Here is a 25,604-nt window from a genome sequence, read left to right as displayed (position 1 = left end):
TTAAATTAAAAACAAAGCGAATTAACATCTTTACTGCAAAGGTTATCGTTGGACTTCCATGTGTCTCTGCCCACAGCACAGGGTTGGAACTAGATGATACTCCAAGGTCCCTTCCAACCCAAGCCTCTCTAGGACTGCATGTGTGTACTACTTCTAAAAGCAGTTGAGTAGATGTAATTTTATTTTTTAGCAGAGAACACGAGGAAAATGTGCTTTCTCTGTGGTGTTTTTGGGCCTGTCACTTGCTGACTGCAGGTGACTGCTGGTCACTGAGAGGTGACTTTCAGGATGTGGGGCTCAGAGACCTGTACTGTTGCTGCAAGGGCTGTGCATGCAGAGTGCTGCACACTGCGTTTTTCAGGTCAGTTGGGTACAGTTTGAGGGATTGGGAGGGCTAATTTGTTTGTGGTATCAGAAATTATAAATGAGTAGTACGGGCTATAAATGGCTTCAATTCTTATGACTGAGTTTCAGGCATTCAAGTCACATGGCCAAACATTCCCTGCTCCTAATTAGGATGTTGTCATAAAACATTGTGTGCTTGCTGCTGAGTATGTGCTGTATCAAAGCAGTGCTGTAACGTGGAGGGAATCCTGCAATATTTCCGTTATGAATAAGTAGGTTTTGTCACTTTGAATACCCTTAAATGCTGGTATCAGAGAACAAAAGGCATTTGTTAGAACTGAACTGCTGTTTTCTTAGCACGACATAGGAAATGTAGCATAAGCTTCAACGTAAGTTTGATTTTAAGTCACCTGATGCAGACTGTACTCTTACTAATTGTAAGGCTATTAAACCATTTCAGGTTAACCAAAATAAGCCATATCTAAGCCAGTCGTACATATCCACTAATTGCTTTAAACTGGTTAAACTTTTAGAAGCTTTATGTGCAGCTGAAGCTGGTCTCCATGTAATGCTGTGCATGTTCAGTTTTCAGGAAGCTTTGTGACACAAAAATACATGTTAAGATTGGCTCTGACGTTCTCCTTATGGTACTTTTTTCAATTGCTTGTGTTACCTGCAGCTTTTGAGAGTGAATGTGAGGAAGATTTCCTTTTTTTTTCTTTTCTTTTTTTTTTTTCTTTTTTCTCAGGAGTTCTTGCAACATGTGAGGGCTGGCTGTGTGCAGGGTTAGTAACCTCAGCTGTGTGAAGGGTCTTGCTCTCATTAAAGTAGGATGTATTTTCTTGCTCACCTACAGGCTGTGATTGATACTGAGACTTGTTGTGCTTCGACCTGCAGTCCCATTCACATGTTTGTGCTTGGCTTGCAGTTGGATGCTCGGTTTTCGGGAGCGTGGCTGTGCAGTATTGGTGCAGCCTCCTCCCTCTTTGTGTATTGTGTATTTAGCATGAGCTGGCAGTTCTGTTTTTGTTTTTTTTTTTTTTTTTGTCCTGGACATACTTTTAATCACCTCTGTCATGTGCTGAGAGCTTCCCTGGAGCTGGCCTTCATGTGATTTACTGAAACTAGAAGAATGGAATTGCAATTGACAGGTTGCTTTGGTGTCCAAACTTCTCAGAACGTTTCCTGCTGAGGAAGATAGGCCACCTGTATCAACACTAGGTGACCAGCTTTGGGTGTTTCAATGCACTTGATTCTGTGTAGCTCTGCCAGACACTCAGTAGCTAGCTTTCAGAAGTGTAACACCATCACGTTCATCACGGGAATATTTTTGTGTATACTAAGTAGTTGCCTGGATGGAATGTGTGAAACATGTTAATTGTTTGAAGCTGCACCAGGCTGAAACTACTTTAAAAATAAATAAATAAAAAGTATCAGGGCACCTAAAATTAGTTTAAATTTACCTGGAATTGGGATGCTTTTTAGTGTTGCTCTGTTTCTTTAGAGTTCTACTCTTTTATTAGTGAATGAAGTCAACAGTATAAATGGACAAGCCATAACAAATAGTGTATATCTAAGCTGATGGACGAAGAGCAGGGTTTTTTGTTGTTAGTGTCTGGAATTTTCAAATTAGGATTAGAGCAATGAACACACAGTCTCTGTTTATTTTTTGTTTTGGTTTGTTGTTGTTTTTTTGTTTTTTGCAATAAAATATGCAAATTAATTGCTAAATGGGGTACTTTGTAAGCTGTTTGAGTCATATCTAGTAGGCGAGACTTGTGAAAGTTGTGTGTGGTTTCAGCAAATATGAAGGCTGCTCCAAAAGTATTGCAACCTATTTCATTATCCTGTCCCACGCCATCAGAGGTGGGTGTTGCTGGTTTGTCGGTGGAGATGGAAACTTCCTGGCAGTATCCCATTCCATGTTGTTGCTGTGTGACAGATGGCAGCAGAGGGGCACTCTGACAGAATGGCATCTGACATGGAAATGTGTATGAAACAAAGGTGTGTCACTGAATTCCTTCACACAGGAAAAAATGGCACCCACTGACATTCATTGGTGTTTGCTGAATGTTTATGGAGACCAAGCAGTGGATGTGAGCAAAGTGAGGTATGGATGGTGTGTTACAGCTGTGGCTGCAGCCACATGAAAGGCAAGTCATGTTCCACAAGGCCGTGCACAGCTGTCACATCACAACATGAAGAGTAACTCGATCAGCACACCTGCATGAATCAGCATATTGTGGCAAGGGCACTGTGCACAGAGCCGACTGTTGCCTCCAGTGTGTTGGAAACGATGGTGTTAAAGTTGTATCCCACAGTTTGTGCCAGGTGTGTCCCACGAATGCTCACACAGGAACTCCATATGCTACTTTGTCAGGACCTATTGAACCGGTATGAGGCTGATGGTGACAGTTTCCTGGATTTTATCATTACTGGTGATGAGATGTGGTGTCATTGCCATGAGCCAGAGTCAAAATGATAGTCCATGGTGAGGCAACATGTAAATTACACTTCCAAGAAAAAGGTCAGGCTGCAATCCTCATTGAGAAAAGAGATGTGCACTGTCTTTGGGATAGGAAAGACCTGGTCCTTCTGGATTTCCTGGAACCCAGGTAAACTGCTGGCTCTGACCACTGTATTATGTCTCTGACAAAAAGCTGAAGGCTCGAACTTCCTGAGTCAGGCCAGAGAAGACATCTTTCTCTTGCAGCATGATAATGCCAGGCCCCACGCCAGTTTGAAGACTGAGGAGCATATTGCCAGTCTTGGCTGGACTGTCCTGCCACACCCACCATAAAGTTTGGGTTTGGCTGCTTTGAACTTCCATCTGTTTGGGTCGATGAAACACAGCATTTTCCTGGCAGTGGTGCCATTATAGCAGCAGCGAAGCAGTTGGCTTCTTCTGGTGCAGATGTTTATGAGGATGTTGTGCTGGCTGTTGTTCATTGCTGGTGAGAATGCATAGCTAATGGTGGTGAATATGTTGAAATATAGCTTTGTGGCTGAGAATTTTTCTATCAAATAGAGTTACATGCTCTTAGTATCTGTTGTAGTTTCCATGGGAATAAATAGGAGGCATTACTTTCAAAGCAGTCTTCATACTTTATTGAGAGCTGATCTTTACCCTGCAACCAAAAGTCAGAGTGTCTGAAGTCACTATGTGGCCTAACACCATGGCTCTGACAATTTGGTACAAAGTTTTTCTTCAAATAAGACTTTCAAGCCCCTGTGATTTATCTGTACGAGGGGTCTTCCAGGCATAATGTTACGTTCAGGAGTGTGATTTTTCAGTATTCCCATCTGACAGAATAACATGGGCATGCTTCTAAGTTTAAAAGTAGATGCAGAGCAGCTTCTCTAGAAATGACCAAATCAAGAGGCAGAGGATACAGATTTTCCTACTTTCACCCTAAAAGTTGAATCAGAGGACTCTATTTCCCATATTCTTTTCATGCTTGTCGTTTTTTTGTTTGTTTGTTTGTTTTTTCCTGTTTAGCTTTTATTCATTGTATGTCAGTGAGCTGATTATGATTTGAATCACTTACAGATGAAAGTGTAGTTTTGTTTTTGTTCCGTTCCTTCAGTGTGCTGTGGCAATGTGATCACATTTATAGCTGTGAATGGGGTTGAAAGATGATTGTGCATACTCAGCCACTACTAATGCATGTTGTTAAAGCATAGGTTGAAATGGTTAATTCTCTTGCTGGGCTTAGTCAGAAAAAGTTAAACTTTGTCCAGTCTTGTCTTATCAAGTTTCTAAAGCTTGATCTAAATAAAAAAGTACCGCGTGTGCCTTTTATTGTCCTACCTATTCAGTATTACTGTGAAGGCAGCGTTTGCAGCCATCCTGTTACCTCTCACACTAGCTTAACCAGTAGTAAATATCTAACTAATTGTGAAAACTTTACGGCATTGATAGTTGGGAAACATTTGTCTACACTAGGTAAAAAGAGGGTGTTGTGGTAAAGCGTGTTAGCTTTTTACACTGATACAGTTACACACATTAGCATTGAACAGTTTTAGCCCAAAGAGGACAAAGCATGCACTTAGACAACGTGATTTGAAACATGGGAATTAAATACAGCTGCAGATGGCTCAGAAATTTCTGGCTACTTTATGAAAAGAAGTCTCTTAAATTCAGGATTACCCTTATGTGCAGTGAATCATTTATTCTTAAGTTGTTGGTTGTTTTTTTTTTTTTCTAAGTCTATTAAGCAGCCTAGTAAGAGTTCCTGTAATGTGTTTCCTGTTATGTACAACTCCTGGAAATGCTGAATTCTGACTTCACAATTGCTGACAGCGTTACTTTCATTTCCATGAGAAAATTGTTGCAGATAGTGCTCTGTGGAGGGAAATGGAACAGTTGTCTGCCCTGGGGTTGTGTGGCTGCAGTTCACTTTGTATATAGTTGCTCAACTGTGGACTCCTCGTTATGGGCTTAAGCAAAGTGCTTGCTCGTATTTGAAGTCTTGCTTTCTCTTACAGCTTACTGCGAAGAAACAGCTATGCTCAATCTAAAAGAGAGCTCTCTTATGTCCAGCATAAAATGAGAAACCAACAGGAACACCAGCTTCTGAGGAGAGAGTTCTGTTAGCTTGGCGGTGAAGGGAGAAAACTACTAGTAAACATCAGAGTAATTAAATAGGGTCTATATGGATAGAGGACCACTTCAATTTCACATTCTCCTATGCATTTTTACAGTTGTCTTCTATTGAGAAGCAATGAGGTCATTCAATGGGTTTTAGTCCCAAAATGAAATTCAGGGTAGTTTTCAATCTGATCTGGAGCTCTTGCATGTGGTCTGATATATTACAGATGATAAAAGTCTCCTCTTTTTTTGAGGTCCAGCTCATAGGGGAACCTGCCTATGACTTGATGGGCAGTCTGTCATAGCAGTGGGTGAGAGGTCATGGCTTCTGAGCAGGAGTCACGATTCTTTCTGCTGTCTGTTGCATTTATTTGTTTTCAAGACAGTTCATGCTGGGCTTCTAGTTACCCTAGCTATTACTTTTGGCATCAGGAAGGAGCGGGTGGAAACATTTAATGAAGAAGAACTGTCTATAAATACAGTTTTATGCAACATCTGTGCATGGTAGTGAGGAAAAGCAAGCAAAGCGGAAACACTGTTGATGGCATGTATATGTGTGTGTGTATGTAAGCGTGTAGAGCACATATACATACATTTTTATTAACTGAGATACATTTGTTTCCTGTTAGCAGCAGCGTGCACCTCTGTGCCAAACAGAACTTTTGCTCTGACGCTCAGTACATGAATGTTTGGGCTACTGTTCTTAAAAAGAGCCTCTAAATGAAGCAGGTGTGGGTAGGTCTTACAGCTTTCCTAAATAGAACAGTGTCTTCTCTCTTCACTGAGATGGCATTCTTTATTTCACATAGGTAAGAGTATGTCTGCAGATACGGTTAGAAGATATTATAATTAGAGAATTGTCCTCAGGTTAACTTTCGGAAGTCTCGATTATATCACTTGTAATTAATCCTGCAGTTTCAAAGTCTAGGTGTTTGTGCTTATAGGTGGAGCCTGATATTGTAAGACTTGCTGTGCTTGGATTTGCAAGTGAAAATAACTCGTTGCTGTGTCTGACTTAAACCAAGTCTAGGAGCCTGCTTTGGACTTGCTGCTTCTTTTAAACCATAATAATTTTTTTGTATAGACTCTTAGCCTCTGATAAGTATTTATAATGTATGAAGGATGTTTTTTTGTTGTTTTTTTTTTTTTTTTTTTAATTTAGGAAACTATTGCTGTTTTCTGTTGTGCTGTCAACTATTCAGCATGAGAGTAGGAACAGGACTAGGACTGATTAGAAACCTTTATTTAAGTGGAAAAACTGGTTTTCTTGCATTTACAGTTTAAAATTTATTCACACTTACGGAGCAAGTTCTTGATGGGAATTGGTTGTTCTGGATCATGCAATTCTGCAAAGGTTGCGGGGTTTTATTTCTGATAGTTTGTCAGCACTTGGGAAAGCTGCAGCCAAAGGTAGGGTCACGGCTGTGCTACCCTTCCTGTGTTTCTAAACTGGCAGGAAATTTATGGAGCTGCGGTATAGGAGAGATTAAAAACATCATGAACAGCCATACTTAAATGTTAAGCAGCAGTCTATGCAGCACACTTTGTTCAATGTATTGGTTTAGGTAGGAGGAAAGCATTAAAACCAAGGAAAGAGAAAACACACCATCAAGGACAAATTCATGCATGATGTCTTCTGGAAAATGAGCGTAATGCTTATTCATAAATATTTACCTCCAGGTTTAGCACCATAACTATTAAATTAGAGTTTTATTTTGTATTCTAATTGGAAATATTTGCAAGATCTTAATTATAGAGTTATTCCGGTATTATTGTAATGTGATGGCATTTGTTGGGGTTTACTTTTTGTAAATGCTCCAGCTTAACAAGGTACATATTACTAATCAGAATTACTCTGAGCTTCAAACTGTGAGAAAAAGGTAATTACATAAGGGTGAAACTGTTTACTTCTTGCGTGTGCGGATATCTGGCTTCCTCAAAACTAATTAGCGAGTTTTTCGTTCTTAGTTTCATTTCACAAGCACGGAGTATTTAAAAACCTGTTTGTGTAGTATCTTATCATTAGTTACTCCAAAGAGTTTAATAAATTGCTGCAATTAGACTCGTACTTGAAATAGTTATTGCACATTTTCAAAAATGTGACATTTCCTACTAGTTGGTGTTCCTGTCCTTTTATTTTTCTAACTTAAAAAGACACTCTGTATGTTGCCCTTTTAAAGCTGGCTGTATTTTTGGAGCTCTCTCTTCTGCTTGCACTTTTCAGAGACTTCTCTGTAATTGTTTTTGTGTTAGGCTGATCTGCATTTTGATCAACATTTTCAGGTTGCAGCTTACTGAAGCTTTAGGAACAGTCATTTTATGTGTGTTTATTCATGCTGCTTCCTTGGCTTTTGCTTGTTTCCCCCAGTTCTTGGAGGAAGTAAGCAAAGAATTCCAACTAGTAATTTGAATGAAGTTGCCTTTCAGTCATTTGTTATTTGTAAATCTGTGTAAATGTTTGGTGTCCTTTACAAGAACCTGCTGTGTTAATGATAAGACCGATGTCTGATCCGGTGCCATTAAGGCTGGTCGGACCTGGGCCTGCTGCTGCAAGGCTCCTCCGTCTGCCTGTGGCTGCTGCCGCTTGCTCAGGCTTCCTGCTCCCCACTGCTGCCTCCTCACTCCCACCTCTTCTGCTGGACAGTGCTGCTGATCACATCTTCATCATAACCTGCATCATCGACCTTTATTTTTATTTGCCAGCTTTATATTTCAGCTGCATAACTTCCCTGATCAAGCGTGCCTTAAGGCTGTATGAACAAATTTTGTTTCTGAACAAAAAGTACAGAAAAGATTGGAGAGATTTATGACCACATCATGGTCTCCTCTTACTGGAAATGTAGAGCTGCTGTTGAGAAAAATCCAGGATTTTACTTCAGTCCCTCTTTCCTTTCTACTCTAAACATGCAGGCAGCATTCCCAAGGGCATACTACTGTGTTTTTAGCAGCAGTGATACAGATCTGAGGCATCTGGGAGGGAGGAGGGGAATGGATAGTTGACAGGAAAAGTCTTATAGTTGCTGTGCTATTTTACTGTGCCTTGCCTCGCCTTCCTTTTAGTTCCTATTGTTGCTTTCTCCTGCTCAGGGGAAGTTCACTGTAATGCCAAAGGCGATAAGCTGGCTCAGTTTATTAGTTAGTGTTTAGGGCAGTGTCTCAGTTTTAACAGTGAGATATGTCTTATTGAGTGGAAAATAATTTAACTTTCTAAACTAAACTTAAGATGAAGAGGAGATACCCCTAAAGTTGAAGATATTTGTTATTTTTACTCATTTTTACAAAACAAACAAAAACCTGTAATGGATGAAGAATTAAATAGGTGGAATGTCCTGTGATCCCAATGTCTGAATTCTAGTTCTTGGGAAATAATAAGTATATGAGAGAATGAAGAGCATGCACAGCATGAAGTATGTGTTTGATAAGATGGGAGTCAAAAGAATACAACGCCTCTAGAAATTGGTAAATGGCTTTGAATGTAGCCTAGAAATACGGGATAAAAGAGTTGTCATTAGAAAGGTGGTAGTGGCTGCTGAGGTTAATTTAGTTCAGTTTACATGTAAGGGATTGAAAAGAACTAACAACCACTGGTAAGAGGCTGAACTGTTAGAAATCATTTTTTTATAAAACATACCTCATTGTTAAAATGCATAGGTTCTATACTTACACTCAGTGCTTGCTTTAGCATTTTGTGATTCATGGTTGTGCTTTCCTTTTATTAAATCTTCAGGGGGAAAGGAACAATGGCTTTGACGTTCTCTATCATAACATGAAGCACGGACATTTGTCAACAAAAGAATTAGCAGACTTTATTAGAGAAAGGTAGGTATTCATCCTTGCAGATTCTGGATCTTTACTGTGTGGTTTGTGGCTTTCGATTCAGCTTGTCTTTACATGTTGTTTTTGACTGTGGATGTTAGAATGGAAATCTAGCTACTGCCAGCATGATCCTAAAAAATTGTCTTTTCAGGGTTAAGGTAGTAAGAATATTAAAATTAATTTTTTATTTTTTTTTTTTTTTCCTGATGTGGTGATGTGATATGTTGGGATAAGAAAATATATGCAGAAAATAAGACATATTCTTGATTATGGGACAGAAGGGACAGAAGTGAAATCTGCCTGTGTGACAACTTCCTAAACAGATGACCTAGTGCTGTTTTCAGTCCTGTTTTATAAAGAAGGGTAGCTACTGCTACTTAGGATACAAAAATTTCCATTCTGGATGAAATTAATCTGTCTGGTTCTGAGTGTTGTCTTATTCAGTTACTGACAACAGATGACACATGGAAAAATTTTGTAAGAGAACCTCTTTTAGTAAAGGTTTCTTGCAGTAAGAAGTGTCCAAAATACAGCCTTTGTTTTCTGGAATTTGTCATCAAAGTTCCAATTTCTGCCTGAAGTGACTGCAGCAAAATGTCACCACTATGCATCTGGCAGGTACTTAGAGACACTGATATTTGCATAGTTTCACAGTGACTTGTAGTGGAGAAAATGACAGAAATCCTCTGCTAAGTAGAAACAAGTGAACTTCAGGGGCCCTTTGTGATGAACAAGTTCCTGTCCGAAGCTGTAAACAAACCAAGGGATTTTGTGTTTTGAGAATTTCTTCGTCCAGAAAATATGTTATAAAGCCAGGGTTGTGGTGCAGTCTCGCTTTAGAGAGATGTCAAACTCTGTTAATCATAGAATCCTCATAGAATGGTCTGGGTTGGAACAGATCTTTAAGGTCAGCTAGTTCCAACCCCCTTGCTATTGACTGGGACACCTCCCTGTAGACCAGGCTGCTCAAAGCCCCATCCAGCCTGGCCTTGAGTGCTTCCAGGCAGGGGGCATCCACAGCCTCACTGGGCAGCCTGTTCCAGTGTCTCTCCAAACTCACAGTAAAGTATTTCTTTTTGATATCTGGTCTATACCTACCCTTTTCCATTTTAAAGCCATTTCCCCTTGTCCTATCATGACATGCCCTTATGAAAAGTCCCTCTCTAGCTTTCCTGTAGGCCCCTTTCAGGTACTGGAAGGCTAATAGGAGGTCCCCCAGAGCTTTATCTTCTCCAGGCTGAAGAACCCTGACGCTCTCAGTCCCTCCTCTCAGGGGAGGTGCTCCCGCCCTCTGTGGCCCTCCTCTGGTCACACTCCAACAGCTCCATGTCCTTCTTGAGTTGGGGGTCCTAGAACTGGATGCAGTACTCCAGGTGGGATCTCACAAGAGCAGAGTAGAGGGGCAGAATCATCTCCCTCCACCTGCTGGTCATGCTTCTCTTGATGCAACCCAGGATACAATTGGCCTTCTGGGCAGCAGAAGCACATAGCTGGCTTATGTTAAATCTTTCATCAACCAGCACCCCCAAATACTTCTCCTTGGGTCTGCTCTCCAGCCATTCTCCACCCAAATTGGATTTGTGCTTGGGAGTGCCCCAACCTGGGTGCAGGACCTTGCACTTGATGTTGTTGTACTTACTGAGGTGGGCATGAGCCCACCTCTCAAGCCTGTCCAGGTCCCTCTGGATGTCATCCCTTCTCTCTAGCGTGTCAGCTGCACCACTCAGTTTGGTGTCATCTGCAAACTTGCTGAGGGTGCATTCAGTGCCACCTAAAAAATGTTAAATAGTACTGGTGCCAGTACCGGTCCCCGAGGAACACCACTCATTACCAGTCTTCACTTGGACTTTGAACCATTGACCACAGCTCTCTGAGTTTGACCATCCAACCAATTCCTCATCCAGCAAGTGGTCTATTTGAATCTGTTCAATTTAGCTACCAGGAAGTCATGCGAGACTCTGTCAAATGCTTTGTACAAGTCCAGGTAGATGATGTCAGCTGCTCTTCCGTTATTTGCTGATGCTTAGTATTAAATGTTTAGGGCTCATGAAACTGAAATTTCTGACATCTTCACTCTACATACATTAAATGTTTTTCCTATGAATTTACTAAAGATGATTTTTTCTTACAGAACTTCCCACCTTGCTTATATTCCGTGTCTTTTGATTGTTGCAAAGTAATGAAGAGATTTTGCACAGAATTATCTATTCCATCCCTTCCTCTGCAGAATATAGAATGTTACTTTGCCCCTTTTTCTTCTAAAAATGTGAAGACAGATGAGCAAGAATCATTAGGTGCCTCCTACATGTAATGTTTTTATGCCTTGCTTGTACCTGATTTTCTGGGCTCTTCCCTGCGAAAACTGAACTTAGATGTTTGTACTCTGTCCCTTTGAACATATTAGCCAGTTCTATTCAAGTGTGGAGAGACAGGAGTACGAAAACTGAAAATTCCTGGGTAATTCACAGACTGTATTACTGATGGTACTTATAAAACTTAAGTAATGAACTACTGTAAATATGTTTGAAATGTACTCATTTAAAAGACTGTGTATGTACTGTATCTGCTGTTAAAACCCTGTACATTCCTATAAACAAAATATTTCTACCTTGGCTGGGTCCTGGATCTGGTGAGACACACTGGGAGCTACTACCTGTGTGGCCCTTGGGCCTCATCCATGTGTGCCCTACATTTGTCATTACAAATGCAACTCTAGGCTTGCTAGGGTTAGATAATTTTTCTAGGCTGTGTTTAGTTTATTTTTACTAATTCAATTTTCAACACTGTTGTTTCATGGTTTCATTTTTCCTTTTGAGTATTTATTAATGGTAAAGTTGTTAAAGATCTGAGGGTCAGTTGGATCTTTAGACAATTCTTTACTGGCTTCTGACCAATATTCTGAAAATCCAAATGGAAAAGACTTATGTAATTAGTAGCTACTGCTTTTGAGGAGGTTCAGAAGTATGTCTGACAGTGAACTGTGGTGGGCAATCTGCTTGCTGCTGCTAAATCTTGGATGGTCCAGGTTATCTATCTTTCTGCTGAAAGATAAATAGCTTTGTTCTATTCTTGATAAAGTGCATAGACATTTTGCTTTTAAAGGAGTGATCATGTTGGCACACAGTTTTCTCTTATGTAAAAATACAGACTTTACATACAGGGAAGATTTGGTAGGTCAGTTATCAGTTGTGTTTGTGTGTCTTTAGCACCTAAGATGTTTACATGTAAATATGCTCAACTAAGAACTGAATAGGTATTGTGTTGGTTTTTCTTCAGAAGTCTTTCAATCATTTTTCTGCACCAGCTGTCTGTAAGTGTAAAAAGAAACTCTTTAATTGGAAGAAATTGACAATGCACCTATTCCCATTGCAGTTCAAATGTTTTGCGTATCCTAGGCAAAGACAGATCTTTAAGCAAGTGAAAAGTAATTTAAACAGGCATTCATAGAATGTTACTAGTACATCAGAGAGCTCTAGAAAGTCAGTGGATACAACAACTGAAGATAAATGTGCCCAATTAGTCAGCAGCATCTTTTGGTTGTTAGTGTTTGTTCTGTGTAGATAACACGTAGCAAGTTTCATAACTCCCAGCTTGTAAAGGTTGTTCGTTGAAGTATTCTATAAATTGTTCTAAAGAAAAAAAAAAAAAAGGAAAAAAAAAGCACTGAGCTTTTGTTGATAATTTATCACAACACATTGCTCATTGTGGCAATTAAAAAGCATCTGCTTCATTCATGCCTGTGTCACTGCTTGTTACAGTGAGTGAAATTTACCAGCTTCTTCAGATCCTCAAGAATACTTACGTCTACTCACAGGAGGAAAAGTTTTGTTTCACATGGTGGATAAATATGTAGTTGTTTCTAAGTGAGACTTAAACTGTACTTGAGTTTCAGGGTTGTTGTCTAACCGCTCAGCTTGTCATTTTAAGGTTCAGTAGATCTAAATGTGTCCTTCAAAGTTTCAGGTGACTGTTACTACTTTGTTTCATATGTTCATTATTATTGAATATGAATTTCGGGTGGAAAATTTAGACAGTGTGTATGTTAACTTCAGTTAATAGGATGGTGAGGAAAGCTGATGGGAGGAATACTTGAAAGGCGTCACTGCTGTTATATGTTGTGTTGCTACACTGCATGGCAAGTGCACCAGTAAAGGAGGAAATTAGTGGTGACTCCTGGATTTTGAATCTCCAAAAGACAAGTGAAAATATGGTTGCCAGTGCAAGAAAACTATAGTGAAACTTTTTGTGGGGAAGAAGTTGTCCTGAGGTAATCAGGATATATTGAGAGATCCTTCTTCAAAAAGTAAGCATAATAAGTGGAACACAGTACATTTTGCTGCATATTGAATTACTGTTCAAACTCAAATGCCACTCTGCAAAGAACCTAAAAATAAAATAAAATAAAAAAAACCACACCTAGTGCTGTAAAGACAAGACCCCATGTTATGATGATCAAATATGATTGTTCAGTAAGCATTCAGTTTATTTAATGCTTTATTGCAAATGTATTTGATCTTTTTGTTCTATAAACCTCTAGTGTTAGGTCGTTATGTGACTTTGTTCTTGCTGTTACTAAAGAATGTTAAAGACAGAAGGAAACACGGACGATATAAGAAGGAAAATATTATATTTTGCAAGTCTCAGATCCTTCAGTTTTACTTGTTTCAGTTCACTTCAACATTCTGTCACAATGTTCTGAGATTTATTTTTGTTTATTTACATACTTAAGTGTTTTTGCATATAGTTCTTGAGGGATTGTTAAAATGGAGTAGTTTTCAGCTGAAGGAGAAAGTCCTGTGCTTTGCATCTTTGGAATCCATGTTAGTCTGTCTTCAGATGCCTTCAGAATTTAAGTTATGCTTTTGATCATTTTCTTTGACAGGGCTACAATAGAGGAAGCATATTCAAGATCAATGACAAAACTTGCCAAATCAGCAAGCAATTACACACAACTAGGGTGAGTAAGTGTATATGAAAGACTATAATGTAAGACTATATATGTAAGTGTATATGAAAGTAATTAACCGTGTACATGGTAAGAAGCCAGTTTGATTCTGAATATTTTATTGATGGTGCTGAAGGCAGCATAACTTTGTCACCTTTAAAAGTCATTGCTAATCTTTCAACTAATATGCAAGACGTTGTGTAGCCATGATGAGAACAAAACTGTTCTTTATTCACTGAGGAAAAAAAATAAAAAGCAAAACAAAACAACAGTCATAGACTGCTTGCTCCTCTGTGTTCAGGGTTTCATTATTAAGCTCTTTTTAGACATAGTAAAGAACTTGACTTAGTATTATGTGCTTCCAACCTAATAATTTTGAGGACATAAAATTTTATATTTGGGTTATGTTTTATAAAAGAATTTTTCTTTTATAAAAGAAAAATGCCCTCCATTTTCCTTTAACATACAACCGTATCTCTCTTGATCAGTGGCAGATGATCTTTACCGGTACATTTTTTACTGCGTTTTGCAGCTACAATAATTTACAACAAGCAGAAATATAGCTAGTCAAATAGTGTTAAGTTTCTTTGTGTTGTTGCAGTATGCACTTAAAAATATTTACACATGTTAAGTTTTTGAGATGTTCGTGCATTGTCTTTACAAATATCACTTATCTTTCTGGTGTGTAGATGACTGAGAAGTGAATCAACTTTTACATTTTACCTTTATTGCCTGTAATGTGTAAAAGCCAGAAAGTACTGCAGTTATTAAACAGTATGAAAGGTGCTCCAAAAGTAATGCCTCCTATTTTATGCTGCTGGTCTATGACACTGGGGTGAATGTTGGTGGTACAGCAGTAGAGGTTGAACCTTCCCACCTATATTCCATTACATTTTCTTGCTGTGTGACAGATGGTGGTGCAGGGATAACCCACTGATGTTCATCAACACTTACTGGACATTTGTAGAGACCAAATAGCAGATGTGAGCACAGTGGGGTGCCAACTGGTGTGTTTTAGCAGTAGCGAGAGTGGGTCACTTCTACTAGTGCAGATTTTTGCAAGCATGGCATTCAGACTTTTGTTCATTACTGGTAAAAATGAGTAATTAACTGTGGTGACTGTTTCGAAAAAGAGTGTTCTGTAATTTGCCCTCTCAAAAGATGTTATTTTGCTCCTTGTATCTGCTGTAGTTTCCATGGAAATAAATAGGAAGTGTTACTTTCTGAGTGACCTACTGTCCAGTTGAAAGATTTACAAATGACATAATTCATAGCAGTTGTTGGTGTTTTTATTTGTTTGTTTCAGTTTTGGAACACTTAATTTCTGTAAAGATATTCATTGTACTTTAGCACTAGTAAGAAAAGACTAGCTGATTTAAAGGAAGAAATCCCAATGAACATTAATATTTTTTTCCTCAACCCAGGACGTTTGCACCAGTTTGGGATGTTTTCAAAATGTCAACAGAAAAACTAGCAAGCTGCCACTTGGATCTTGTGCGGAGATTACAAGAGCTAATAAAAGAAGTTCACAAGTATGGAGATGAACAAATTAAAGCATATAAAAAGGTTATTGATTTTTTTTTTTTTTCTTTCTTATGCATATCCAAAGACTTATTCACATTGAAATTCAAATTATTTGTTTTTGACGACTGTGTAATATTTGGCAGACTAAAGAAGAAGTTTCAGGAACATTGGAAGCAGTGCAAAACATTCAAAGTATCACTCAGGCATTACAGAAGTCCAAGGAAAACTACAATGCAAAATGTCTTGAACAAGAACGTTTGAAAAAGGAAGGAGCAACACCAAGAGAAATTGATAAGGTAGTTCTGTGACATCTTACTTAAAACTAATTGTGTTGTCAGTCTAATACATACATGTTATATTAGCAAGTAATACACTCTGAAAGGGTTAAAAATAGGTAAGCTATGGTTATTCTATAATATAAATACTCTGAATGCCTTTTTATGTTTTGTTTATACTTCCTTATCTGTTCTAACTTCTCTGCAGTTCTCGTTCTTTATTCTGTGATTACCTGCATAATTTTTCTTAGTAGCCTTTACAGAAATTGTGTATAGTTATTTCATCCTCTATTACATTCTTGGACGCATTTTCTTAGATAAATATGCCAGCACTCAATGACTGTACTTGTTTTTGAATTGAGGAGTAGGAACTTTTGTGTTGTTCTTTCAACTGAGACAAAGTAGCTAATTATAGGAGTATTTGAAGTCTGTTCCATTGAATAGAAAAACATGCTAACATTGCATTCAGAATTAATTTAAGTTACTTGGTCCAAACCCCCTAGGGATGAATATCCTGATGCTGTATTTAGCACTGTCCTTGTGTCATGGGAGAGTCTGATCCATGTGCAGAATCACTGAGTGGTTAAGATTCAAAAAGACCTCCGAAGTCATCTGATTCAACCCTCCTGTTCAAGCAGGGACACCTGGACCCAGTAGCCCAGGACCATGTCCGGATGGCTTTTGAAGATCTCCAAGGAGGGGGTTCCACAACCTCTCTGAGCAGCCTGTGCTGGTAGTCTGTTACTCGCACAGTGTAGAAGTACTTTCTGTGTTGCAGTTTGTGCCTGTTGCTTCTTGCCCTGTGGCTGGGCACCACTGAAACAAGCCTTGCTCTGTCTGCTTTGCACCCTGCCTTCATATACACTGATGAGATGCCCCTGGGCTTTCTCTTCTGTAGCCTGAGGAGCCATGTCTCTTTCATCCTATCATAGAAAAACAGAATGACTGAGGTTGGAAGGATCCCTTAGCTCCAGTGTGTCTTGCACTGAAAAGCCCACCACTGAATGCAGCATTTCACATACAGCCTTGCCAGTGTCAAGCAGAGGGTAGGGAGCACCTGCAGGGACCACTGAAACTTTTTGCTGTTTTAAGAAGACAAGGTAGTAGTAGAAGAAAGTAGTCATGTATCCCCTGTCTCTGTGTCTTCTCTCGTTTTTTAATCTTGATACCTTCACCTGTTCTTAGTTGAGTGATCTTAGCACCTTTTTTCTGCTGTCTTGATGGAGCAGATAATGTTGGCTCACTGATGTTGAAAATTGTCCCGTTGACCATATTCTGGTTGTCTTCATCTCTAATACAAACCTATTCTTTCTCCTGGTTTGTGTTTTGCATGACAATCCGTATTGGACTCTAGATATGAATAAGCATTGTGTGAGACCACTGATGTTCTCTTACTAGTCCATTGAAAATGCATGCTCTTGCAAATAAATTGAAATTTTTCAGTAGGAGAAGTTGACTTGATGGAAGGCTTGCTCTCGAGATGTAACACTGCAATCCTTTGTCCAGTCAGAAACAACAACAACAAAAACTAGTGTCTGTTTAGCTGCAGAAGAAAGAAAGGGGAAATATTATAGGATAAAGGCAATGTTCTACTCCTTTATGTATCTTCCATGAGAACTTTTTTTTTCCCCAAACAATAAGGGCATGGTTGATACTCAGATAATGCTTCAAAAATGGTTTCTGCTGGGAACCTGCAACTGTGACTATCAGATCGGTTCTGTCACATCGTTATTCCAGTTTACTCTTGTAGTTTCAATAACATGATAAGGATTGCTTTCGTTTGTTTTTCTTTTGGCAGAGAATAGTTTTATTATGGCTACCAGAACATGAAAGATGTTTTTATCAAAAATGATACAATAGTCACTTTATCGCAAAGCAGGGAATCTGTGCCAGTATGCAAAGAGCTTATCATAAAGCTTAACACTCAGAGCGATACTTTACTGAAGAATCTTAAGGAAGTATCAGAGCTTGCAGTTTTTGCTGCAACTGGTAGTGGTAGCTTGTGTAATAACTTCCTGTTGTTCTCTGGCACGTTAACTTCTCTGTTTATAGTGACTTGACAAAAAATTCTTGACTGATCCTTATTCATTCAGTTACTGTTAGTCTTCTAAATAGAATTCTAGCAACTGCTGTACCTGAGAATAGACACATCCTGTTTTCAGAAAAGATTAGTAGCTAATCATTAAATGCTCACATGTTTCATTGTTTTCTCTGCCTTGTTGAATAACTGTTTTCAGTAGGTGCTCTTAAGCATACAACATTCATGATTCTTTTCATAGACAAACATGATCACCGGAGGCAGAGAATGTTTTGCTTGCCTCATGCATACAGAGTTCAGTTACACAGTACTTTATAGAGGAAACTTTAAAGTTTCCCCAGGTGAGCAAATGCTAATCCTATACATAAGATTTTCAGTTATTTTTTGTTGGAAGTTGCAGAATGGAAGAATTTCCTTCTGAAGGGCGTCTTGGTATTGATTCATTAGGAAATTATAGCTAGTTCTCAGCTCTGCAACTCACTGCAAGCTGTTTTTATTCTGGAAGCAATAAAATTCATTTGAAAGAAGATTTCAGAACTAGAATAGTAAACATGTAGTACTTACTGGTGTCATTAACTGAAACTGATTATGATTATGATTAACTGATTTATGAATTGTTAAAATCGGGGAAATTTCAGGGCAAAAAAAGGCATTCTGAAAGAAGAAGCTAGCAAAAAAGGTGATGAGAATAATCTTTGGCTTCTACCTTGGAAATAGCAGTTTCAAAGGTTCAAAAAAAACTTAATCCCATATTGAACCATAAACTTTGAAAGAATCTTCTTTTGTCATAAAGATTCACTTTGTTGTTTTCCTGTGTATGTAATAGTGGGATTCTCCTATTTTTGTTTTGTCTTTTAAAGAAAATAAAGTACATAAAAAATTTGGTTTATTACCAACAAATGATGGAAAAAATCAGTACCTTATGAACTCAAGAAAGAAGTACTACTGTAAACAAATCTGAGCTGCATGAATCTATCCCATCAGTATATTCTACATAAATTTATTGTTGAAATATCTCCTCTTAATCTGTTTTCGTTATTTTTTCCACATTCCTTATTTTCCTTCTTCTAACAGAGAACCATACCTTTTAAATAAACAAAACTAAAACCATTTGATTCTTTCAGAGTTGCAGTAGTAAACATTTACTCTGAATTTTATCCTGACTTTCTTTCTGATTTATAAATAGTTAATAAAAAAACAGTTGTAAATATAAGTAATTTCAGTAATACGTGCTTTGAAATACTGATTTAAAAATAAGTATATTAAAAGTTAGTCTTAGATGACAGGGAGAAAAGATTTAAGTTAGGTAGTTGTTCTGTTGCTTTTCCATACATGGCTTACAAGAAGTTTTAAGCCAGAAATCTATTAATAGCTTGAATCTGAGTTATTTTGTGGTAAAAATTTATTATGAGACTTTAATGTTTGAGTGCATATCAATGTTTTCTTAGGTCATCTTAGACTTTTACTTAATCCAAGCTTTGTAACATCACTATTAAATTGTGTGTGTGACATTTGACTTTTTTTTTTTACTGATTTATAGGCAACAGTTAAAACAAAGAAAGCTACAGATACCTATAAACTGTATGTGGAGAAATATGCTGCAGTTAAATCTGATTTTGAACAGAAAATGACAGAAACTGCACAAGTAAGTGTTATATTAAATGGGGTGCTTTTGAAATAGGTTCATGTGTTCTGTTTTATCTCTGTGAAGATGTCTGAAATAAAAGCTTTTGAGGAATTGTTTCAAAATAGAATGATCTCTAGAAATTGGTGTAAGCTTTGCTGTCAAAAGTAATAGGTTTGAAAGACAAACAGTGACAATGTGTATTTTGATGGAAGTGTCCTTGAATGACGTGCTGGGATATAAGCACTCCAGAGAGAATCTGAAAGAGTGAATGAAGAAATATTTAGTGAGGGAAAAAAAATGAACTTCTGAAATTGTTTTAGATACATTGTGATCACACAGAAAATTCTTTGAATTATGGGTAGGGCAGAATTCATTCATAGGAATTAGAATATTAGGACCCATCTTGTTGTTCTTATTATCATTCTGACAAAACATTTTAGTAACTGCTTGATAAGGTGTTTTCCCCTGGGGACTTAGCTGAGGTGGTCAAAAACGTTTACAGAATTCAAGCATCAAAGAAATATCTAGAATTTTAAGGAGTTTCACTATATTGCAGAGGATGTCAAGTTCTCTGTTTGCTCTTGCTTGTTAAAATTTCTTTTCCAAATCACTTCATAGCAGACTTTTTTTCACTGTCCCAGATTTCAGAAAACATAACTTACCATTTCTGCTCTTAGTTATATTTATTTGGGTTGGGCTTGTTTTTGTTTTTTTGATTCAAAAAGCAGGATATAATTTTACTTTTGGTCTGAAATTCTTTGTTGTTCTCCTTAGTTTCAAAGTTTAATTTTTAGGCACGGATGAAATTATGAGGGAAGTTAAGTCATACTTGCAGAAGTAGAAAGTGTTAGTATTTTTGTTAACTTCTTAGAAATGTAGATTTTACATGAAGAAGATTTGTGTATTCTGGCATCAAAATTACTCTTCTAAATTATAAACCACTTTGCTGCTTTGAAAACTTAGCTAGAACTTGGTCTTTCTGATATCTGAGTTTCAGATTCAACGCTGCTATTAAAGAAAGGATACCGAATATACCAGAATTGTTCAATACAACTCCCCATCTAGAGAGAAGTAAATGAGAAATGAGTCATTATCTGCTGTTCCAGTCCAAAATCCATTCACTTGAATTGTACTGGGGAGTTTAGATAAAATTATTTTGGAAGCACCAGCATCTTGAATTGTGGTAGCTTTGTTCTCAGTAATCAGGCAGTAGAGTCCTCACTTAGATGTCCTGTTCCCCTACTTAGGACTCCACTAAATTCCTTGTGTAAATTTTATATATTTTTCCCTTGTGTCATTTATTATCTTTTCTGTTAAAAGTGTTGAAGTGAAATGACTTATGCTGCATGATTTTGAAAAGTTGACTTGCAGGTTGTATTTTTTTGCTGAATAAATGTGGAAGATTGTATTGCGATTACAGGGGGATAAGAATATAGTTTGGTTTATTGCCTAGAAATTGGATTTTACAGATATTCTTCACATTGAAAGATCTTTTTTCTGAGTAAAACTGTAGTTTTACTATACAACTGCTTTGCAATTGCTAAGAAAAAATGACATCTCACCTGCTACCTTGTTAGAAGCTTTTTTTTTTAAACAACGTATTTTTAAATATTTAAATACTTTGCATAGTCTCTTGGAAGCAACCAAAATAGCTGAAAGTGCTGAATCTTCTTTGACAAAAAATATTCTTTAACAGCTTCTTTATTAGCTAGAATTGAATACAGTTGACTGTTTAAATGACTTCAGTGTTGAGCAGTCTGTGTGTAAATAAAGTTCAAGAATAAGTATTAATTTTTCGTATTGTAAAACTTAAAGAAAAATGATGTTTGCAACTTAGGAAAACTGTGTATGCTGAATTGCACAATTACAGACACTGCCAAAGATTTTTTTCATTTTTATTGTAGCAGAAGTGACTTTTACTTGAGTCTTAGCATTACAGATATGTTTCACTATATCCTTTCAAATTAGACTGATATTTCAAAACTGCAAATAAACAGCTTGGTTAATGACTGTTTGTTAATGATTCTACCTGTGATATGAACTATATAGTCATGGTGTTTGCTTAGTCCTGGATTAGAACATTTGTGTTAAGTAATCTACAAGGGTAAGATGCCTTCTCCTTCAAAGACTTCAATTAATTGAGTATTAAATAGTAAATAAGAAAGAAGAGAACTGTGAGAAATGGGGAGCAGGAAGGAGATAGTGCTATCCACTGATATAATATGAAGAGATCTCTGAAAGGTCAGTTGTTTTTATATGCATAATTGAGAAATGCTTGAAGGAGAATGGTAGTCAGTTTTGCTGAATGTCATGTTGATATCTAAAAAAACATGAGTGAAGCAGCACTGACATAATTTGAGACATATGACTGACATATTTGAGTTTAGGTCAGTATTTGGTATAGAAGCAGGCTGGATAATCACATTATATTAAAATGCTGATGCCCCGATCTTGACTGAGAATAGGTATTGTAGACATGGGCCATGGATAGATTGGAAAGCAAAACAATGTAGTTTGTCTAGTTAGGCAATCAGTGAAAGTAGTGGCATCATAAAAATGGCTACAGGGAATGTTCATATATTCTGTAATCCAGAAGGAAGGCTGCTGGAAAAAAAAGTGCTGCTTTAATCTGCCTCATTGATGGATAGAGAGGCATATAAGTGTGGCAAAAGAAAAACTGAGGGTTTAGAAGATAGAGATGTATAATTTATCTGTGTAGAATTGTGCTTACATTTGTGAATCGGAGTACAAGGAAATGGAAAGAGATAATCTTCGGATAACCCTGTAAAATCGTAGAGAGGAATTAAAGGTGCTCAAAGTTCGGGTGTGCTTGAAAAGACAATTATGGAAATAGGAAGGAAATCAGTAGAGATAAGGTGTGAAGAAAGATTAAAAGGTGATTACGATTCACTGTTAAGGAAGATTAGAACATTTTTCTTCTTGAGCTTTAGCTAGGAGTGGGCTGTTATACATCACAGAAGCATAGAATCACCAAGCTTGGAAAAGACCTCTAAGGTCATCCAGTCCAACTCTCCACCTATCACCAATATTTTCTACTAAACCATGTCCCTCAGTACAACATCAGAACGTTTCTTGAACACCTCCAGGGATGGTGACTATCACCTCAATACAGGAGGTACATGGACCTGTTGAAGCACATCCAGAGCAGTGCCACAACAATGATCCAAGGGATGGAACACATCTCCTGTGAGGATAGGCTGAAAGAGCTGAGGCTCTTCAGCCTGGACAAGAGAAAGCTCTGAGGTGACCTGATAGTGGCCTTTCAGTATCTAATGGGGAGCAACAGGAAAAAAAGGGGACAGATATATCAGCAGGATCTGTTGTGAAAAAAACAAGGGGAGGTGGCCTCAAGCTCAAATAAGGTAGAATTAGGTTGCACAGAAAGAAAGTGCCTATTAATGTGAGGCCGGTGAGGCATTGGAATGGGTTGCCTAGAGATGTGGTTGATGCCCTGGCCCTGGAGACTTTAAAGGCAAGACTGGACAGGGCTGTGGGCAGCCTGGTTTAGCTGTGCATGTCCCTGTTCATTGCAGGGGAGCTGGACTAGATGACCATTAAAGATCCCTTCCAGCTCTTAATGTTTCTATGATTCCAGTACCTAACCACTCTTCGATGGTCGACATTCAACCTGACTATCCCCTGGTGCAACTTACGGCCATTTTCTCTAGTGCTATTGCTAGTTACACAGGAGAACATTCCAACCCCCATGTCCCCACAACCTCTCTTCAGTAGTTGTAGACAGGAATAAGATCTCCTGTGAACCTCCTCTTTTCCAGACTAAACAATCCCAGTTCCCTCAGCTGTTCTTCATAAAACTTATGCTCCAGACCCCTCACCAGCTTTGTTGCCCTTCTCAAGTCACACTCCAGGGCCTGAACATGTTCTTGTAGTGAGGGGCACAAAACTGAACACAGAACTCGAGGTGTCATGTCACCAGTGCTGAGTGCAGAGGGATGAGCACTTCCCTGCTCCTGCTGGCAATGCTAATTCTGATACAAGCATTTCTGATATGATGGAACAGTAGAAAAAGTTCTGGACAAACTGCAAAGTTTACATACAGTCAATTTAAAGATCAAATGAATGAAGCGAAGTTGAAGCAAAGGAGTTAGATTTCACTGAAGGAAAAAAAACAAACTCTGGGATCAGATGAAAAAGCAGATGAAACTTTTTGGTAATTCAACTAACAGAGAAAATAATTTTTTTAAAAACAACCTTCAGTCCTATAGGTCAGATTTTTCAAAAGGCCAAGATAGTTGGAAGTTTAAAAAGACAGTGGAAAAGCTTGGTAATGGTTCCGAAAGGGTATAATAAGAAACACGCTGGTTTACTATTTTGTGGATTTTGCACCTTCCTTTGTTAAACATCATAATAATTGTAATAAGGATCTGAAAAAGTAGGTGTTTTTTTTGTTTGTTTTTTTGTTTAGAATGTTTAATTACTGCAGTTTAAGGCTTAACATTTCAAGAAAGACTTTGTTATCAATAATGACTTGTATTGGTTTACAGAAGTTTCAAGACATTGAAGAAACACATCTACTTCATATGAAAGAAATTATAGAATCATTGTCGAATACCATAAAGGATATTCATTTGCAAATAGGAGAGGTAATTTTTTTGTTATTATTTGTTTATTTGGATTAAACTATGTATTTTTTCTTAACTACTAAGTAGAACATTCCTTACTCGGTGTGGATTGCATCTTTGAAGCAGCAGTAACTTTTTAAACCAAAAGAAGATAAATAATAATGAAGCAGGGGATTTAAAATTCTTTCAAGCAGTTTCAGTTCTTTTAGCCAAATATGTAAAACACTGGATGTGTACTGAGCTTGTTTTTCAGCTGTTTGAAAGGAATTTGAATGTCTGTCAAATAGCCATTGAGGTCTTTTGAGATATGTGTATTTTCTTATTCAAGCATTTCTGAAATTTCTCACTGAGTGCATCACCTCTGATTCTGTTTATTGTACTGGGAATCTATTTTGTATCTAATTTCAGCACGAACCAAAAATTTTACAGCTTTTTGTTTCATTTATAAGTTTGAGATCACAAATTTTAAAGTACTCTGTAAAAACTTCCTAGGCTGAATACTCTATCATTGAGTTTTATGCTAACAGAGCAGAGTGGATTTTGGCAATTTGAAGAATGTTTAGTGTATTTCTAAGTCTTGTTCACTAGATACTGAATCAGTGATCATTTCACCTTTTCTTTACTTAGAACTTGAAACTTTGTTTAACTAATAATCCTAATTAATGAAATCTACACTTTTATGGATTTCAGTGCAGGTTTTTTTGGGTCCCCTTCATTTGAGTCACTATTTTTTTTCAGTATTCAGGCTTTCTGCTCGTGAAGATAGTCAGAAGGGTCATGCTATTTATTTCTAGGGCAAATATGTACTGCCTTGCTTGAAAAACTCATTAACAGCATGTGGCTGTTCCTTTGACAAACCAAAAACATTAAAACAGTAGTGTTTTACTGAAGCAGGTGGGACGAGTGATAATACAGCAGTAACTGTTCACACCCTCAACTGGTGCTGGCTTAAGGGACATCTTGTCTTCCTGACATTGTATGAAACACATTGTTGACAAATTCAGAAAATGGTACGTAGAAAAGTAGCTTAGATAGAAGAGGTAGGAGAAAGTCCCATACCTGCCATCTAGCTATATTCTTTCATTCCCCATTGGAGTCTGTATTGTACACAAATTTGCAACTCTTAAAACAATAAAGGGATTTCCTTGATATAATGCCTGTAAATTTCTGGAAGTTCTTTATTGTATTTTATTGGGAAATATTATGACATTAACTCTAGTGTTAAAACTAAACACTACTTAAAGTAAAAAATTATAATATTTAAAGTAATGTAATTTAAACTCCCGTTGTCTGTGGTGTTCTGTTGTTTTTGCTTTTTTTTTTAAGGTGCATGAAGAATTTATAAATAACATGACAAATACTACAGTTGAGAGTTTAATACAGAAATTTGCTGAGTCAAAAGGAACTGGCAAGGAAAGACCAGGTAAGAGATTAAATATAACAGAGGCTGAAATGTTGACTTGAGAAATGTAGGTTTCCACCCCTAACAAAAAGTCAAACCCTATTTGTAAAGTGTTATCTCTGTAAGACTCTTATATTTTGAGTTCTCAGAATTGATTTCTCTTTGATGTTAAATGTTTCAGAGAAGTTGGATAACACATTATTATGCAATTGTAGGGCTTATGTTTGTAAAGCATGGCAATTCGTAACTCTGAGTCTCTCAGTGTAGATCTTTGAGGAAGCTTTTAAGCTATGCCATTCCTTGGTACAAGCCTCTTTGTGCTGTATGCTTCTGCATAAATTTTATTTCCAAAATGTAATCCAAATTTAATGATATATTCAGAACAGATGTGTGTGAAGCTAGTTATAAAACTTTGTAACAGTTGGTCTGGTTTCCTT

General features: G+C 37.6%; 1 protein-coding gene across 2 annotated transcripts in view; it reads left to right on the top strand.

The window, feature by feature from the left end:
• Positions 1 to 25,604, top strand: part of FCHO2 (FCH and mu domain containing endocytic adaptor 2) — an 87,008-nt gene that overhangs the window by 2,899 nt on the left and 58,505 nt on the right. For both annotated transcript variants that reach the window (XM_072359921.1, XM_072359920.1), the window contains exons 2-8: positions 8,664 to 8,755; positions 13,635 to 13,709; positions 15,122 to 15,263; positions 15,365 to 15,517; positions 19,075 to 19,179; positions 23,688 to 23,786; positions 25,092 to 25,188. In XM_072359921.1, the coding sequence (XP_072216022.1) occupies positions 8,664 to 8,755; positions 13,635 to 13,709; positions 15,122 to 15,263; positions 15,365 to 15,517; positions 19,075 to 19,179; positions 23,688 to 23,786; positions 25,092 to 25,188 (763 nt within the window). The remainder of the gene's footprint in view (positions 1 to 8,663; positions 8,756 to 13,634; positions 13,710 to 15,121; positions 15,264 to 15,364; positions 15,518 to 19,074; positions 19,180 to 23,687; positions 23,787 to 25,091; positions 25,189 to 25,604) is intronic.

Source organism: Excalfactoria chinensis, chromosome Z (assembly GCF_039878825.1).
Source record: "Excalfactoria chinensis isolate bCotChi1 chromosome Z, bCotChi1.hap2, whole genome shotgun sequence".
Taxonomy (NCBI): domain Eukaryota; kingdom Metazoa; phylum Chordata; class Aves; order Galliformes; family Phasianidae; genus Excalfactoria; species Excalfactoria chinensis.
This window is presented reverse-complemented; position numbering and strand designations above follow the sequence as displayed.